Genomic DNA, 19,575 nt, shown 5'->3' with positions numbered 1-19,575 from the left:
TCTTCTCTCTGCAACAGAGCATGGCTGCCATGGGAGCCAGAGAGGAAGACAGCAGCTGGTGTTCAGTGCACTGGACAGATAGGAGCTGAGGAGGATGAAGACTCAGCTATCCCTGTATGGCACAGACATGACACTTGGCACACATAGAGAAACACGACAGCTGCCGCACCCTGTGTCTAAGCTGGGTTCAATTTCACATACTGTGGCCAAGGGGATGCGGGCTTTTGGCCCACCATAGATGCCAGAGAGGGTGTGCCTCCTAGACATTTTCATGTGTTACCACCCATTACTTGCTCCTGAGTATTCAGTGTTACCTGGGGGGAGATGATTTCTGCACTTTCTCAGCCTCCTCAACTTGAACATCTTCATCCTCATCTTCGTCATTTTCTATAAATACAAAATGTTCGTTCAGATATTTCCCACTTCACATTCCGCAAGCACAGTCAGCCCAACGTGCACAGAGACGTGAACATCTACGTATGGTTCAGCATTGTACTGAAAACTCTCATGTTTTATCTTTCACAAAATGCCCTGGCGTGGTTTCCTGATCCATCGGGCAATGCATTTCTGATGCGGAGGGCCACCATCAAGATGTGGCCAAATACTGAAAAGACCTTTTGCTTCCCATATCACTGGAGGCTTGTGCAGCCTCTCTCTGGACTTTGGCAGCTGTCTCCCCCACCCTGCCACAGATCTGATTCCCAGGAACAGGCTTGGTGTCCTGTCACAGTTCGCATTTCAAACCTCATTCTTTCTCTTAGGAGAGGACAAACTTGTCCCACAGTCCTCTATGCGTCATGAGACTGCACAGGCCCTCCATGTGGCTTCTGCTGTGTTATTCAGGGACATTCTATCCATGGGGAGTGCTCCAGTCTGAAGCACTTCCTACCACCAAATGCCCCCACATCAAGTGCCTTCTCCAACACCACATGGAGAGGGGCTTCATCTCATTTTGAAAAGCATTCGTAAGTGTTCCCATATTTGGATGCTTCAGACCCTTGCAAGAGACAATTTGTCTGCCTTTGCACGTGGAGAGAGAGAAACTCTGGAAAGATAAATCACTCACTCACCGACACTTACTAAGAACATTGCCAAAAAGACAGCCTGGGAACCTTCATTCTTAGCCCAGAGCTCTTTTCACTCCAACGAGCGCCCTCCCATCACAGCCCCCTTCCTGTCCTTTAAAACTAGATAGATGCTGCCTCTTGCTCCAAAGGCCACCTTCCATCAAGGAAGGAGGGACACTTGCAATACTGTGACCTCCAAACCCATGGGTTTCCCATCTCTGTTCTTACCCAGGAAGTCCTGGTCATGTCATGGCCACATAGGTGTAGCAGAAAAAAACCCCACTGATACAACTGTCATTGTGAAACTATGGAGGTCTGGAGCCTCTCATAAGCCTGGGGTTTTGGGTCATCAGGGCCTATGGCCACCTTACCTGGGCTGAGCTTTTGGACAAGTTGCTGTGCCAGTCTACACCCCTCAGCCAGCTGTTCTTGGAGGTCCTGCCCCTGGGACTTGTCCGGCTCATCCGGAGTGAGGAGGGCCTGGAGATGCTCATTCAATGAGCGGGCGGCATCTCTCCCTTCCCGTAACTTCTCCTTTAACTGGGTCAGCTCTCGTTCCTGAGAGTGAGCCAGGACTTTATATTGCCTAAGGTGAGACGGTAGAGAAAATTTAAGAGTAGAAAGGGTTGAGTGATCCGTTCAAATATTGCAACAGAGACTTCTGAGACAATGTCCTCAAGGAGACCTTCAAGCAGAAGGTCAGCACATGTTGAAAGGAATGTCTGTGGCCAAGAGAAAGAACAGAAAATGGTTTACAGGCTTCCTCTGTATCAGAGAGGGCTCCTGCAAGATCCTCGATGATGTTCCATTCATCTTTCCCTTCTGTAAACAAAAGTAGGTGTCTTCCTAATTCCGTTTCAAAAAGACATCCTTTCAGTTCCTCACTCTGGCCATGGACATTTCCATGTGAAAATACACATAGTGCATCTTGCGGCCACTAGATACAAAGCCATGTACAGAAATGAGGCCAGATGCAGATGGGGCGAATTGAAAAGACGAAAGAAGAAAAGAATGACAGGGTCGAGAAGGCAACATTGATTGAGTGAAAGAATGAGAAGCCGCAGTCAGTCAGGAGGTGATTCTCACTCAGGGTAAGTGGGGTGGTGACGGCACACCATTTTGAGTATACTGAATGCTGCTGTGTGGTTCACACTCCTTTGGTTAATTCTGTGTTATGTAAATTTCACATCAACAATTACTTGCTCGAAAAAGAGAAAACAAGGCCCTGACAAACAACTGCAACCCATACATTTTTATTATACTTCTTCTCTGCTTGATAAATACTTGTGTGTTGCGAGCCTGCCATGGCAATTCCTGCCCTTCCCCTGGCCCAGCTTCGTTCTTATTTCTCCCCACCGAGCTGTTGTACTTCAGAGATGTACACACCTGCCCCCCTGCCTGCCCCCATGGGGTCCCCTCACCTGAGCTCCTCAGCTTGCTTGAGCTGCTCCGCAAGCTTCTCCTCCTTGAACTGTCGTCGCTCATTCCTCAGCATAGATTTTATGAGGTCTTCGCACTCTTCATATTCTGAGAAAAGACAGACACGCCTGCCTCAGTGGAAGGCTGGACATGCTGCTGTGGTCATTGCCTACAGGGCAGAAGCCAGGTCCATCCCAAGGACAAAACTCTCCCCAGTACCAGGGTCTAGACAGGGATTTCCACATCTTTGCTCTTCAGTCTCCTGACTTTCTGGCATCTGATCCTCCAAAATTTAGAGATGAAGAAAGAGAACCTCAAGGGCACATCAAGGAATCATCTGACAAGATGATTCAACCACAACGAAGTGGAGTCAGAATTCACAGTCCCTGAGGTCTGACTCTGAATGCGGGGCCACTTTCCCAAGCCTTGCAGCCTCTCCTCTAAAACACTGCACTGGGGCATGAGTAGTGATTTCTTGTACAGTCGGGAAGGCCCCTAGGACTATGGGACTGATGGTTTCCCTTTTACTGGGAATTTCAAGGACAAGTATGCCAAAGATTTTTAAAATCTTTGATTTTTAAATCATATCTTCAGTTATGATTTTAAGAATCATATCTGAAGCATAAAGTGTGACACATAACACCATAAGGCCATGAAGGAAATATGCCCAAATGCTAATAAAATTTGTGTTAATTTAGAAACAGCAGAATGAAGAACTAATAGATAGGATCGTCTCAGCCGATCCTCCCACCTAAGTCTCCTGAGCAGTTGGGACTATAGGCATGCAGCACCATGCCTGCCTAATTTTTTGTATTCTTTGTAAAGATGGGTTTCACCATATTGTCCAGGCTGGTCTTCAACTCCTGAACTCAAGTCATCCTCCCACTTGGGCCTTCCAAAGTGCTGTGATTATATGTGTGAGTCACAGCACCTAGCTCCATCCTAGTTTCTGACTAAAACAATAACAGTATGTGTATATACAGCCTGTCCTCAGAATTGATCTTCCATAGCCTAGACAGAGGTATGAGACACAAGGAAAATAGAGGCTACCTGGGAGAATGTTTAGAGCATCCTGACATTCACCATGAGAGGATTCTCTGTCTACAACCAGAGGTGAGTTGACTTCGTCTTCCTCAAATGTGATTTTGATGTTCTTGTGAGGCTGGTTGGAGTCACAAGGGCCGTGGCTATTTGAACAAGTGATGGCACATTCCTCCAGTGAGTCCTCAGGGACTTTGCTCTCTTCAGCCTTCTGCACCTCCCTGATGAGCCAGGTGGGACAGAGATGACAGAAGATTAAACACAGAGGGATTGGACCCCAGGGAGTCCTAGCTGGTTTTGACAGGCGGCATTAAGAGAGTGGTCCCAGAAAGCAAAATGGAGGTTCCCTTAAAGAGGGAACAGGCAATCCTCTTCTCTCTGCAACAGAGCATGGCTGCCATGGGAGCCAGAGAGGAAGACAGCAGCTGGTGTTCAGTGCACTGGACAGATAGGAGCTGAGGAGGATGAAGACTCAGCTATCCCTGTATGGCACAGACATGACACTTGGCACACATAGAGAAACACGACAGCTGCCGCACCCTGTGTCTAAGCTGGGTTCAATTTCACATACTGTGGCCAAGGGGATGCGGGCTTTTGGCCCACCATAGATGCCAGAGAGGGTGTGCCTCCTAGACATTTTCATGTGTTACCACCCATTACTTGCTCCTGAGTATTCAGTGTTACCTGGGGGGAGATGATTTCTGCACTTTCTCAGCCTCCTCAACTTGAACATCTTCATCCTCATCTTCGTCATTTTCTATAAATACAAAATGTTCGTTCAGATATTTCCCACTTCACATTCCGCAAGCACAGTCAGCCCAACGTGCACAGAGACGTGAACATCTACGTATGGTTCAGCATTGTACTGAAAACTCTCATGTTTTATCTTTCACAAAATGCCCTGGCGTGGTTTCCTGATCCATCGGGCAATGCATTTCTGATGCGGAGGGCCACCATCAAGATGTGGCCAAATACTGAAAAGACCTTTTGCTTCCCATATCACTGGAGGCTTGTGCAGCCTCTCTCTGGACTTTGGCAGCTGTCTCCCCCACCCTGCCACAGATCTGATTCCCAGGAACAGGCTTGGTGTCCTGTCACAGTTCGCATTTCAAACCTCATTCTTTCTCTTAGGAGAGGACAAACTTGTCCCACAGTCCTCTATGCGTCATGAGACTGCACAGGCCCTCCATGTGGCTTCTGCTGTGTTATTCAGGGACATTCTATCCATGGGGAGTGCTCCAGTCTGAAGCACTTCCTACCACCAAATGCCCCCACATCAAGTGCCTTCTCCAACACCACATGGAGAGGGGCTTCATCTCATTTTGAAAAGCATTCGTAAGTGTTCCCATATTTGGATGCTTCAGACCCTTGCAAGAGACAATTTGTCTGCCTTTGCACGTGGAGAGAGAGAAACTCTGGAAAGATAAATCACTCACTCACCGACACTTACTAAGAACATTGCCAAAAAGACAGCCTGGGAACCTTCATTCTTAGCCCAGAGCTCTTTTCACTCCAACGAGCGCCCTCCCATCACAGCCCCCTTCCTGTCCTTTAAAACTAGATAGATGCTGCCTCTTGCTCCAAAGACCACCTTCCATCAAGGAAGGAGGGACACTTGCAATACTGTGACCTCCAAACCCATGGGTTTCCCATCTCTGTTCTTACCCAGGAAGTCCTGGTCATGTCATGGCCACATAGGTGTAGCAGAAAAAAACCCCACTGATACAACTGTCATTGTGAAACTATGGAGGTCTGGAGCCTCTCATAAGCCTGGGGTTTTGGGTCATCAGGGCCTATGGCCACCTTACCTGGGCTGAGCTTTTGGACAAGTTGCTGTGCCAGTCTACACCCCTCAGCCAGCTGTTCTTGGAGGTCCTGCCCCTGGGACTTGTCCGGCTCATCCGGAGTGAGGAGGGCCTGGAGATGCTCATTCAATGAGCGGGCGGCATCTCTCCCTTCCCGTAACTTCTCCTTTAACTGGGTCAGCTCTCGTTCCTGAGAGTGAGCCAGGACTTTATATTGCCTAAGGTGAGACGGTAGAGAAAATTTAAGAGTAGAAAGGGTTGAGTGATCCGTTCAAATATTGCAACAGAGACTTCTGAGACAATGTCCTCAAGGAGACCTTCAAGCAGAAGGTCAGCACATGTTGAAAGGAATGTCTGTGGCCAAGAGAAAGAACAGAAAATGGTTTACAGGCTTCCTCTGTATCAGAGAGGGCTCCTGCAAGATCCTCGATGATGTTCCATTCATCTTTCCCTTCTGTAAACAAAAGTAGGTGTCTTCCTAATTCCGTTTCAAAAAGACATCCTTTCAGTTCCTCACTCTGGCCATGGACATTTCCATGTGAAAATACACATAGTGCATCTTGCGGCCACTAGATACAAAGCCATGTACAGAAATGAGGCCAGATGCAGATGGGGCGAATTGAAAAGACGAAAGAAGAAAAGAATGACAGGGTCGAGAAGGCAACATTGATTGAGTGAAAGAATGAGAAGCCGCAGTCAGTCAGGAGGTGATTCTCACTCAGGGTAAGTGGGGTGGTGACGGCACACCATTTTGAGTATACTGAATGCTGCTGTGTGGTTCACACTCCTTTGGTTAATTCTGTGTTATGTAAATTTCACATCAACAATTACTTGCTCGAAAAAGAGAAAACAAGGCCCTGACAAACAACTGCAACCCATACATTTTTATTATACTTCTTCTCTGCTTGATAAATACTTGTGTGTTGCGAGCCTGCCATGGCAATTCCTGCCCTTCCCCTGGCCCAGCTTCGTTCTTATTTCTCCCCACCGAGCTGTTGTACTTCAGAGATGTACACACCTGCCCCCCTGCCTGCCCCCATGGGGTCCCCTCACCTGAGCTCCTCAGCTTGCTTGAGCTGCTCCGCAAGCTTCTCCTCCTTGAACTGTCGTCGCTCATTCCTCAGCATAGATTTTATGAGGTCTTCGCACTCTTCATATTCTGAGAAAAGACAGACACGCCTGCCTCAGTGGAAGGCTGGACATGCTGCTGTGGTCATTGCCTACAGGGCAGAAGCCAGGTCCATCCCAAGGACAAAACTCTCCCCAGTACCAGGGTCTAGACAGGGATTTCCACATCTTTGCTCTTCAGTCTCCTGACTTTCTGGCATCTGATCCTCCAAAATTTAGAGATGAAGAAAGAGAACCTCAAGGGCACATCAAGGAATCATCTGACAAGATGATTCAACCACAACGAAGTGGAGTCAGAATTCACAGTCCCTGAGGTCTGACTCTGAATGCGGGGCCACTTTCCCAAGCCTTGCAGCCTCTCCTCTAAAACACTGCACTGGGGCATGAGTAGTGATTTCTTGTACAGTCGGGAAGGCCCCTAGGACTATGGGACTGATGGTTTCCCTTTTACTGGGAATTTCAAGGACAAGTATGCCAAAGATTTTTAAAATCTTTGATTTTTAAATCATATCTTCAGTTATGATTTTAAGAATCATATCTGAAGCATAAAGTGTGACACATAACACCATAAGGCCATGAAGGAAATATGCCCAAATGCTAATAAAATTTGTGTTAATTTAGAAACAGCAGAATGAAGAACTAATAGATAGGATCGTCTCAGCCGATCCTCCCACCTAAGTCTCCTGAGCAGTTGGGACTATAGGCATGCAGCACCATGCCTGCCTAATTTTTTGTATTCTTTGTAAAGATGGGTTTCACCATATTGTCCAGGCTGGTCTTCAACTCCTGAACTCAAGTCATCCTCCCACTTGGGCCTTCCAAAGTGCTGTGATTATATGTGTGAGTCACAGCACCTAGCTCCATCCTAGTTTCTGACTAAAACAATAACAGTATGTGTATATACAGCCTGTCCTCAGAATTGATCTTCCATAGCCTAGACAGAGGTATGAGACACAAGGAAAATAGAGGCTACCTGGGAGAATGTTTAGAGCATCCTGACATTCACCATGAGAGGATTCTCTGTCTACAACCAGAGGTGAGTTGACTTCGTCTTCCTCAAATGTGATTTTGATGTTCTTGTGAGGCTGGTTGGAGTCACAAGGGCCGTGGCTATTTGAACAAGTGATGGCACATTCCTCCAGTGAGTCCTCAGGGACTTTGCTCTCTTCAGCCTTCTGCACCTCCCTGATGAGCCAGGTGGGACAGAGATGACAGAAGATTAAACACAGAGGGATTGGACCCCAGGGAGTCCTAGCTGGTTTTGACAGGCGGCATTAAGAGAGTGGTCCCAGAAAGCAAAATGGAGGTTCCCTTAAAGAGGGAACAGGCAATCCTCTTCTCTCTGCAACAGAGCATGGCTGCCATGGGAGCCAGAGAGGAAGACAGCAGCTGGTGTTCAGTGCACTGGACAGATAGGAGCTGAGGAGGATGAAGACTCAGCTATCCCTGTATGGCACAGACATGACACTTGGCACACATAGAGAAACACGACAGCTGCCGCACCCTGTGTCTAAGCTGGGTTCAATTTCACATACTGTGGCCAAGGGGATGCGGGCTTTTGGCCCACCATAGATGCCAGAGAGGGTGTGCCTCCTAGACATTTTCATGTGTTACCACCCATTACTTGCTCCTGAGTATTCAGTGTTACCTGGGGGGAGATGATTTCTGCACTTTCTCAGCCTCCTCAACTTGAACATCTTCATCCTCATCTTCGTCATTTTCTATAAATACAAAATGTTCGTTCAGATATTTCCCACTTCACATTCCGCAAGCACAGTCAGCCCAACGTGCACAGAGACGTGAACATCTACGTATGGTTCAGCATTGTACTGAAAACTCTCATGTTTTATCTTTCACAAAATGCCCTGGCGTGGTTTCCTGATCCATCGGGCAATGCATTTCTGATGCGGAGGGCCACCATCAAGATGTGGCCAAATACTGAAAAGACCTTTTGCTTCCCATATCACTGGAGGCTTGTGCAGCCTCTCTCTGGACTTTGGCAGCTGTCTCCCCCACCCTGCCACAGATCTGATTCCCAGGAACAGGCTTGGTGTCCTGTCACAGTTCGCATTTCAAACCTCATTCTTTCTCTTAGGAGAGGACAAACTTGTCCCACAGTCCTCTATGCGTCATGAGACTGCACAGGCCCTCCATGTGGCTTCTGCTGTGTTATTCAGGGACATTCTATCCATGGGGAGTGCTCCAGTCTGAAGCACTTCCTACCACCAAATGCCCCCACATCAAGTGCCTTCTCCAACACCACATGGAGAGGGGCTTCATCTCATTTTGAAAAGCATTCGTAAGTGTTCCCATATTTGGATGCTTCAGACCCTTGCAAGAGACAATTTGTCTGCCTTTGCACATGGAGAGAGAGAAACTCTGGAAAGATAAATCACTCACTCACCGACACTTACTAAGAACATTGCCAAAAAGACAGCCTGGGAACCTTCATTCTTAGCCCAGAGCTCTTTTCACTCCAACGAGCGCCCTCCCATCACAGCCCCCTTCCTGTCCTTTAAAACTAGATAGATGCTGCCTCTTGCTCCAAAGACCACCTTCCATCAAGGAAGGAGGGACACTTGCAATACTGTGACCTCCAAACCCATGGGTTTCCCATCTCTGTTCTTACCCAGGAAGTCCTGGTCATGTCATGGCCACATAGGTGTAGCAGAAAAAAACCCCACTGATACAACTGTCATTGTGAAACTATGGAGGTCTGGAGCCTCTCATAAGCCTGGGGTTTTGGGTCATCAGGGCCTATGGCCACCTTACCTGGGCTGAGCTTTTGGACAAGTTGCTGTGCCAGTCTACACCCCTCAGCCAGCTGTTCTTGGAGGTCCTGCCCCTGGGACTTGTCCGGCTCATCCGGAATGAGGAGGGCCTGGAGATGCTCATTCAATGAGCGGGCGGCATCTCTCCCTTCCCGTAACTTCTCCTTTAACTGGGTCAGCTCTCGTTCCTGAGAGTGAGCCAGGACTTTATATTGCCTAAGGTGAGACGGTAGAGAAAATTTAAGAGTAGAAAGGGTTGAGTGATCCGTTCAAATATTGCAACAGAGACTTCTGAGACAATGTCCTCAAGGAGACCTTCAAGCAGAAGGTCAGCACATGTTGAAAGGAATGTCTGTGGCCAAGAGAAAGAACAGAAAATGGTTTACAGGCTTCCTCTGTATCAGAGAGGGCTCCTGCAAGATCCTCGATGATGTTCCATTCATCTTTCCCTTCTGTAAACAAAAGTAGGTGTCTTCCTAATTCCGTTTCAAAAAGACATCCTTTCAGTTCCTCACTCTGGCCATGGACATTTCCATGTGAAAATACACATAGTGCATCTTGCGGCCACTAGATACAAAGCCATGTACAGAAATGAGGCCAGATGCAGATGGGGCGAATTGAAAAGACGAAAGAAGAAAAGAATGACAGGGTCGAGAAGGCAACATTGATTGAGTGAAAGAATGAGAAGCCGCAGTCAGTCAGGAGGTGATTCTCACTCAGGGTAAGTGGGGTGGTGACGGCACACCATTTTGAGTATACTGAATGCTGCTGTGTGGTTCACACTCCTTTGGTTAATTCTGTGTTATGTAAATTTCACATCAACAATTACTTGCTCGAAAAAGAGAAAACAAGGCCCTGACAAACAACTGCAACCCATACATTTTTATTATACTTCTTCTCTGCTTGATAAATACTTGTGTGTTGCGAGCCTGCCATGGCAATTCCTGCCCTTCCCCTGGCCCAGCTTCGTTCTTATTTCTCCCCACCGAGCTGTTGTACTTCAGAGATGTACACACCTGCCCCCCTGCCTGCCCCCATGGGGTCCCCTCACCTGAGCTCCTCAGCTTGCTTGAGCTGCTCCGCAAGCTTCTCCTCCTTGAACTGTCGTCGCTCATTCCTCAGCATAGATTTTATGAGGTCTTCGCACTCTTCATATTCTGAGAAAAGACAGACACGCCTGCCTCAGTGGAAGGCTGGACATGCTGCTGTGGTCATTGCCTACAGGGCAGAAGCCAGGTCCATCCCAAGGACAAAACTCTCCCCAGTACCAGGGTCTAGACAGGGATTTCCACATCTTTGCTCTTCAGTCTCCTGACTTTCTGGCATCTGATCCTCCAAAATTTAGAGATGAAGAAAGAGAACCTCAAGGGCACATCAAGGAATCATCTGACAAGATGATTCAACCACAACGAAGTGGAGTCAGAATTCACAGTCCCTGAGGTCTGACTCTGAATGCGGGGCCACTTTCCCAAGCCTTGCAGCCTCTCCTCTAAAACACTGCACTGGGGCATGAGTAGTGATTTCTTGTACAGTCGGGAAGGCCCCTAGGACTATGGGACTGATGGTTTCCCTTTTACTGGGAATTTCAAGGACAAGTATGCCAAAGATTTTTAAAATCTTTGATTTTTAAATCATATCTTCAGTTATGATTTTAAGAATCATATCTGAAGCATAAAGTGTGACACATAACACCATAAGGCCATGAAGGAAATATGCCCAAATGCTAATAAAATTTGTGTTAATTTAGAAACAGCAGAATGAAGAACTAATAGATAGGATCGTCTCAGCCGATCCTCCCACCTAAGTCTCCTGAGCAGTTGGGACTATAGGCATGCAGCACCATGCCTGCCTAATTTTTTGTATTCTTTGTAAAGATGGGTTTCACCATATTGTCCAGGCTGGTCTTCAACTCCTGAACTCAAGTCATCCTCCCACTTGGGCCTTCCAAAGTGCTGTGATTATATGTGTGAGTCACAGCACCTAGCTCCATCCTAGTTTCTGACTAAAACAATAACAGTATGTGTATATACAGCCTGTCCTCAGAATTGATCTTCCATAGCCTAGACAGAGGTATGAGACACAAGGAAAATAGAGGCTACCTGGGAGAATGTTTAGAGCATCCTGACATTCACCATGAGAGGATTCTCTGTCTACAACCAGAGGTGAGTTGACTTCGTCTTCCTCAAATGTGATTTTGATGTTCTTGTGAGGCTGGTTGGAGTCACAAGGGCCGTGGCTATTTGAACAAGTGATGGCACATTCCTCCAGTGAGTCCTCAGGGACTTTGCTCTCTTCAGCCTTCTGCACCTCCCTGATGAGCCAGGTGGGACAGAGATGACAGAAGATTAAACACAGAGGGATTGGACCCCAGGGAGTCCTAGCTGGTTTTGACAGGCGGCATTAAGAGAGTGGTCCCAGAAAGCAAAATGGAGGTTCCCTTAAAGAGGGAACAGGCAATCCTCTTCTCTCTGCAACAGAGCATGGCTGCCATGGGAGCCAGAGAGGAAGACAGCAGCTGGTGTTCAGTGCACTGGACAGATAGGAGCTGAGGAGGATGAAGACTCAGCTATCCCTGTATGGCACAGACATGACACTTGGCACACATAGAGAAACACGACAGCTGCCGCACCCTGTGTCTAAGCTGGGTTCAATTTCACATACTGTGGCCAAGGGGATGCGGGCTTTTGGCCCACCATAGATGCCAGAGAGGGTGTGCCTCCTAGACATTTTCATGTGTTACCACCCATTACTTGCTCCTGAGTATTCAGTGTTACCTGGGGGGAGATGATTTCTGCACTTTCTCAGCCTCCTCAACTTGAACATCTTCATCCTCATCTTCGTCATTTTCTATAAATACAAAATGTTCGTTCAGATATTTCCCACTTCACATTCCGCAAGCACAGTCAGCCCAACGTGCACAGAGACGTGAACATCTACGTATGGTTCAGCATTGTACTGAAAACTCTCATGTTTTATCTTTCACAAAATGCCCTGGCGTGGTTTCCTGATCCATCGGGCAATGCATTTCTGATGCGGAGGGCCACCATCAAGATGTGGCCAAATACTGAAAAGACCTTTTGCTTCCCATATCACTGGAGGCTTGTGCAGCCTCTCTCTGGACTTTGGCAGCTGTCTCCCCCACCCTGCCACAGATCTGATTCCCAGGAACAGGCTTGGTGTCCTGTCACAGTTCGCATTTCAAACCTCATTCTTTCTCTTAGGAGAGGACAAACTTGTCCCACAGTCCTCTATGCGTCATGAGACTGCACAGGCCCTCCATGTGGCTTCTGCTGTGTTATTCAGGGACATTCTATCCATGGGGAGTGCTCCAGTCTGAAGCACTTCCTACCACCAAATGCCCCCACATCAAGTGCCTTCTCCAACACCACATGGAGAGGGGCTTCATCTCATTTTGAAAAGCATTCGTAAGTGTTCCCATATTTGGATGCTTCAGACCCTTGCAAGAGACAATTTGTCTGCCTTTGCACGTGGAGAGAGAGAAACTCTGGAAAGATAAATCACTCACTCACCGACACTTACTAAGAACATTGCCAAAAAGACAGCCTGGGAACCTTCATTCTTAGCCCAGAGCTCTTTTCACTCCAACGAGCGCCCTCCCATCACAGCCCCCTTCCTGTCCTTTAAAACTAGATAGATGCTGCCTCTTGCTCCAAAGGCCACCTTCCATCAAGGAAGGAGGGACACTTGCAATACTGTGACCTCCAAACCCATGGGTTTCCCATCTCTGTTCTTACCCAGGAAGTCCTGGTCATGTCATGGCCACATAGGTGTAGCAGAAAAAAACCCCACTGATACAACTGTCATTGTGAAACTATGGAGGTCTGGAGCCTCTCATAAGCCTGGGGTTTTGGGTCATCAGGGCCTATGGCCACCTTACCTGGGCTGAGCTTTTGGACAAGTTGCTGTGCCAGTCTACACCCCTCAGCCAGCTGTTCTTGGAGGTCCTGCCCCTGGGACTTGTCCGGCTCATCCGGAGTGAGGAGGGCCTGGAGATGCTCATTCAATGAGCGGGCGGCATCTCTCCCTTCCCGTAACTTCTCCTTTAACTGGGTCAGCTCTCGTTCCTGAGAGTGAGCCAGGACTTTATATTGCCTAAGGTGAGACGGTAGAGAAAATTTAAGAGTAGAAAGGGTTGAGTGATCCGTTCAAATATTGCAACAGAGACTTCTGAGACAATGTCCTCAAGGAGACCTTCAAGCAGAAGGTCAGCACATGTTGAAAGGAATGTCTGTGGCCAAGAGAAAGAACAGAAAATGGTTTACAGGCTTCCTCTGTATCAGAGAGGGCTCCTGCAAGATCCTCGATGATGTTCCATTCATCTTTCCCTTCTGTAAACAAAAGTAGGTGTCTTCCTAATTCCGTTTCAAAAAGACATCCTTTCAGTTCCTCACTCTGGCCATGGACATTTCCATGTGAAAATACACATAGTGCATCTTGCGGCCACTAGATACAAAGCCATGTACAGAAATGAGGCCAGATGCAGATGGGGCGAATTGAAAAGACGAAAGAAGAAAAGAATGACAGGGTCGAGAAGGCAACATTGATTGAGTGAAAGAATGAGAAGCCGCAGTCAGTCAGGAGGTGATTCTCACTCAGGGTAAGTGGGGTGGTGACGGCACACCATTTTGAGTATACTGAATGCTGCTGTGTGGTTCACACTCCTTTGGTTAATTCTGTGTTATGTAAATTTCACATCAACAATTACTTGCTCGAAAAAGAGAAAACAAGGCCCTGACAAACAACTGCAACCCATACATTTTTATTATACTTCTTCTCTGCTTGATAAATACTTGTGTGTTGCGAGCCTGCCATGGCAATTCCTGCCCTTCCCCTGGCCCAGCTTCGTTCTTATTTCTCCCCACCGAGCTGTTGTACTTCAGAGATGTACACACCTGCCCCCCTGCCTGCCCCCATGGGGTCCCCTCACCTGAGCTCCTCAGCTTGCTTGAGCTGCTCCGCAAGCTTCTCCTCCTTGAACTGTCGTCGCTCATTCCTCAGCATAGATTTTATGAGGTCTTCGCACTCTTCATATTCTGAGAAAAGACAGACACGCCTGCCTCAGTGGAAGGCTGGACATGCTGCTGTGGTCATTGCCTACAGGGCAGAAGCCAGGTCCATCCCAAGGACAAAACTCTCCCCAGTACCAGGGTCTAGACAGGGATTTCCACATCTTTGCTCTTCAGTCTCCTGACTTTCTGGCATCTGATCCTCCAAAATTTAGAGATGAAGAAAGAGAACCTCAAGGGCACATCAAGGAATCATCTGACAAGATGATTCAACCACAACGAAGTGGAGTCAGAATTCACAGTCCCTGAGGTCTGACTCTGAATGCGGGGCCACTTTCCCAAGCCTTGCAGCCTCTCCTCTAAAACACTGCACTGGGGCATGAGTAGTGATTTCTTGTACAGTCGGGAAGGCCCCTAGGACTATGGGACTGATGGTTTCCCTTTTACTGGGAATTTCAAGGACAAGTATGCCAAAGATTTTTAAAATCTTTGATTTTTAAATCATATCTTCAGTTATGATTTTAAGAATCATATCTGAAGCATAAAGTGTGACACATAACACCATAAGGCCATGAAGGAAATATGCCCAAATGCTAATAAAATTTGTGTTAATTTAGAAACAGCAGAATGAAGAACTAATAGATAGGATCGTCTCAGCCGATCCTCCCACCTAAGTCTCCTGAGCAGTTGGGACTATAGGCATGCAGCACCATGCCTGCCTAATTTTTTGTATTCTTTGTAAAGATGGGTTTCACCATATTGTCCAGGCTGGTCTTCAACTCCTGAACTCAAGTCATCCTCCCACTTGGGCCTTCCAAAGTGCTGTGATTATATGTGTGAGTCACAGCACCTAGCTCCATCCTAGTTTCTGACTAAAACAATAACAGTATGTGTATATACAGCCTGTCCTCAGAATTGATCTTCCATAGCCTAGACAGAGGTATGAGACACAAGGAAAATAGAGGCTACCTGGGAGAATGTTTAGAGCATCCTGACATTCACCATGAGAGGATTCTCTGTCTACAACCAGAGGTGAGTTGACTTCGTCTTCCTCAAATGTGATTTTGATGTTCTTGTGAGGCTGGTTGGAGTCACAAGGGCCGTGGCTATTTGAACAAGTGATGGCACATTCCTCCAGTGAGTCCTCAGGGACTTTGCTCTCTTCAGCCTTCTGCACCTCCCTGATGAGCCAGGTGGGACAGAGATGACAGAAGATTAAACACAGAGGGATTGGACCCCAGGGAGTCCTAGCTGGTTTTGACAGGCGGCATTAAGAGAGTGGTCCCAGAAAGCAAAATGGAGGTTCCCTTAAAGAGGGAACAGGCAATCCTCTTCTCTCTGCAACAGAGCATGGCTGCCATGGGAGCCAGAGAGGAAGACAGCAGCTGGTGTTCAGTGCACTGGACAGATAGGAGCTGAGGAGGATGAAGACTCAGCTATCCCTGTATGGCACAGACATGACACTTGGCACACATAGAGAAACACGACAGCTGCCGCACCCTGTGTCTAAGCTGGGTTCAATTTCACATACTGTGGCCAAGGGGATGCGGGCTTTTGGCCCACCATAGATGCCAGAGAGGGTGTGCCTCCTAGACATTTTCATGTGTTACCACCCATTACTTGCTCCTGAGTATTCAGTGTTACCTGGGGGGAGATGATTTCTGCACTTTCTCAGCCTCCTCAACTTGAACATCTTCATCCTCATCTTCGTCATTTTCTATAAATACAAAATGTTCGTTCAGATATTTCCCACTTCACATTCCGCAAGCACAGTCAGCCCAACGTGCACAGAGACGTGAACATCTACGTATGGTTCAGCATTGTACTGAAAACTCTCATGTTTTATCTTTCACAAAATGCCCTGGCGTGGTTTCCTGATCCATCGGGCAATGCATTTCTGATGCGGAGGGCCACCATCAAGATGTGGCCAAATACTGAAAAGACCTTTTGCTTCCCATATCACTGGAGGCTTGTGCAGCCTCTCTCTGGACTTTGGCAGCTGTCTCCCCCACCCTGCCACAGATCTGATTCCCAGGAACAGGCTTGGTGTCCTGTCACAGTTCGCATTTCAAACCTCATTCTTTCTCTTAGGAGAGGACAAACTTGTCCCACAGTCCTCTATGCGTCATGAGACTGCACAGGCCCTCCATGTGGCTTCTGCTGTGTTATTCAGGGACATTCTATCCATGGGGAGTGCTCCAGTCTGAAGCACTTCCTACCACCAAATGCCCCCACATCAAGTGCCTTCTCCAACACCACATGGAGAGGGGCTTCATCTCATTTTGAAAAGCATTCGTAAGTGTTCCCATATTTGGATGCTTCAGACCCTTGCAAGAGACAATTTGTCTGCCTTTGCACGTGGAGAGAGAGAAACTCTGGAAAGATAAATCACTCACTCACCGACACTTACTAAGAACATTGCCAAAAAGACAGCCTGGGAACCTTCATTCTTAGCCCAGAGCTCTTTTCACTCCAACGAGCGCCCTCCCATCACAGCCCCCTTCCTGTCCTTTAAAACTAGATAGATGCTGCCTCTTGCTCCAAAGACCACCTTCCATCAAGGAAGGAGGGACACTTGCAATACTGTGACCTCCAAACCCATGGGTTTCCCATCTCTGTTCTTACCCAGGAAGTCCTGGTCATGTCATGGCCACATAGGTGTAGCAGAAAAAAACCCCACTGATACAACTGTCATTGTGAAACTATGGAGGTCTGGAGCCTCTCATAAGCCTGGGGTTTTGGGTCATCAGGGCCTATGGCCACCTTACCTGGGCTGAGCTTTTGGACAAGTTGCTGTGCCAGTCTACACCCCTCAGCCAGCTGTTCTTGGAGGTCCTGCCCCTGGGACTTGTCCGGCTCATCCGGAGTGAGGAGGGCCTGGAGATGCTCATTCAATGAGCGGGCGGCATCTCTCCCTTCCCGTAACTTCTCCTTTAACTGGGTCAGCTCTCGTTCCTGAGAGTGAGCCAGGACTTTATATTGCCTAAGGTGAGACGGTAGAGAAAATTTAAGAGTAGAAAGGGTTGAGTGATCCGTTCAAATATTGCAACAGAGACTTCTGAGACAATGTCCTCAAGGAGACCTTCAAGCAGAAGGTCAGCACATGTTGAAAGGAATGTCTGTGGCCAAGAGAAAGAACAGAAAATGGTTTACAGGCTTCCTCTGTATCAGAGAGGGCTCCTGCAAGATCCTCGATGATGTTCCATTCATCTTTCCCTTCTGTAAACAAAAGTAGGTGTCTTCCTAATTCCGTTTCAAAAAGACATCCTTTCAGTTCCTCACTCTGGCCATGGACATTTCCATGTGAAAATACACATAGTGCATCTTGCGGCCACTAGATACAAAGCCATGTACAGAAATGAGGCCAGATGCAGATGGGGCGAATTGAAAAGACGAAAGAAGAAAAGAATGACAGGGTCGAGAAGGCAACATTGATTGAGTGAAAGAATGAGAAGCCGCAGTCAGTCAGGAGGTGATTCTCACTCAGGGTAAGTGGGGTGGTGACGGCACACCATTTTGAGTATACTGAATGCTGCTGTGTGGTTCACACTCCTTTGGTTAATTCTGTGTTATGTAAATTTCACATCAACAATTACTTGCTCGAAAAAGAGAAAACAAGGCCCTGACAAACAACTGCAACCCATACATTTTTATTATACTTCTTCTCTGCTTGATAAATACTTGTGTGTTGCGAGCCTGCCATGGCAATTCCTGCCCTTCCCCTGGCCCAGCTTCGTTCTTATTTCTCCCCACCGAGCTGTTGTACTTCAGAGATGTACACACCTGCCCCCCTGCCTGCCCCCATGGGGTCCCCTCACCTGAGCTCCTCAGCTTGCTTGAGCTGCTCCGCAAGCTTCTCCTCCTTGAACTGTCGTCGCTCATTCCTCAGCATAGATTTTATGAGGTCTTCGCACTCTTCATATTCTGAGAAAAGACAGACACGCCTGCCTCAGTGGAAGGCTGGACATGCTGCTGTGGTCATTGCCTACAGGGCAGAAGCCAGGTCCATCCCAAGGACAAAACTCTCCCCAGTACCAGGGTCTAGACAGGGATTTCCACATCTTTGCTCTTCAGTCTCCTGACTTTCTGGCATCTGATCCTCCAAAATTTAGAGATGAAGAAAGAGAACCTCAAGGGCACATCAAGGAATCATCTGACAAGATGATTCAACCACAACGAAGTGGAGTCAGAATTCACAGTCCCTGAGGTCTGACTCTGAATGCGGGGCCACTTTCCCAAGCCTTGCAGCCTCTCCTCTAAAACACTGCACTGGGGCATGAGTAGTGATTTCTTGTACAGTCGGGAAGGCCCCTAGGACTATGGGACTGATGGTTTCCCTTTTACTGGGAATTTCAAGGACAAGTATGCCAAAGATTTTTAAAATCTTTGATTTTTAAATCATATCTTCAGTTATGATTTTAAGAATCATATCTGAAGCATAAAGTGTGACACATAACACCATAAGGCCATGAAGGAAATATGCCCAAATGCTAATAAAATTTGTGTTAATTTAGAAACAGCAGAATGAAGAACTAATAGATAGGATCGTCTCAGCCGATCCTCCCACCTAAGTCTCCTGAGCAGTTGGGACTATAGGCATGCAGCACCATGCCTGCCTAATTTTTTGTATTCTTTGTAAAGATGGGTTTCACCATATTGTCCAGGCTGGTCTTCAACTCCTGAACTCAAGTCATCCTCCCACTTGGGCCTTCCAAAGTGCTGTGATTATATGTGTGAGTCACAGCACCTAGCTCCATCCTAGTTTCTGACTAAAACAATAACAGTATGTGTATATACAGCCTGTCCTCAGAATTGATCTTCCATAGCCTAGACAGAGGTATGAGACACAAGGAAAATAGAGGCTACCTGGGAGAATGTTTAGAGCATCCTGACATTCACCATGAGAGGATTCTCTGTCTACAACCAGAGGTGAGTTGACTTCGTCTTCCTCAAATGTGATTTTGATGTTCTTGTGAGGCTGGTTGGAGTCACAAGGGCCGTGGCTATTTGAACAAGTGATGGCACATTCCTCCAGTGAGTCCTCAGGGACTTTGCTCTCTTCAGCCTTCTGCACCTCCCTGATGAGCCAGGTGGGACAGAGATGACAGAAGATTAAACACAGAGGGATTGGACCCCAGGGAGTCCTAGCTGGTTTTGACAGGCGGCATTAAGAGAGTGGTCCCAGAAAGCAAAATGGAGGTTCCCTTAAAGAGGGAACAGGCAATCCTCTTCTCTCTGCAACAGAGCATGGCTGCCATGGGAGCCAGAGAGGAAGACAGCAGCTGGTGTTCAGTGCACTGGACAGATAGGAGCTGAG

At 47.5% G+C, this 19,575-nt stretch overlaps 2 protein-coding genes across 3 annotated transcripts in view; one reads left to right on the top strand and one right to left on the bottom strand.

The window, feature by feature from the left end:
• GSTM2 (glutathione S-transferase mu 2) overlaps window positions 1–19,575 on the top strand; it is a 295,697-nt gene that overhangs the window by 100,532 nt on the left and 175,590 nt on the right. The window lies entirely within an intron of this gene.
• LOC129137371 (neuroblastoma breakpoint family member 10) overlaps window positions 1–19,575 on the bottom strand; it is an 81,954-nt gene that overhangs the window by 57,623 nt on the left and 4,756 nt on the right. Inside the window, 20 exon segments of the mRNA XM_054668630.2 lie at window positions 315–387; window positions 1,439–1,653; window positions 2,489–2,594; window positions 3,537–3,748; window positions 4,212–4,284; window positions 5,336–5,550; window positions 6,386–6,491; window positions 7,434–7,645; window positions 8,109–8,181; window positions 9,233–9,447; window positions 10,283–10,388; window positions 11,331–11,542; window positions 12,006–12,078; window positions 13,130–13,344; window positions 14,180–14,285; window positions 15,228–15,439; window positions 15,903–15,975; window positions 17,027–17,241; window positions 18,077–18,182; window positions 19,125–19,336. Of these exon segments, the coding sequence (XP_054524605.2) occupies window positions 315–387; window positions 1,439–1,653; window positions 2,489–2,594; window positions 3,537–3,748; window positions 4,212–4,284; window positions 5,336–5,550; window positions 6,386–6,491; window positions 7,434–7,645; window positions 8,109–8,181; window positions 9,233–9,447; window positions 10,283–10,388; window positions 11,331–11,542; window positions 12,006–12,078; window positions 13,130–13,344; window positions 14,180–14,285; window positions 15,228–15,439; window positions 15,903–15,975; window positions 17,027–17,241; window positions 18,077–18,182; window positions 19,125–19,336 (3,030 nt within the window).

The sequence above is a fragment of the Pan troglodytes genome, chromosome 1, assembly GCF_028858775.2.
Source record: "Pan troglodytes isolate AG18354 chromosome 1, NHGRI_mPanTro3-v2.0_pri, whole genome shotgun sequence".
NCBI classification, from domain to species: domain Eukaryota; kingdom Metazoa; phylum Chordata; class Mammalia; order Primates; family Hominidae; genus Pan; species Pan troglodytes.
The sequence above is the reverse complement of the archived record's forward strand: the minus strand, read 5'-3'. Positions and strand labels throughout refer to the sequence as shown.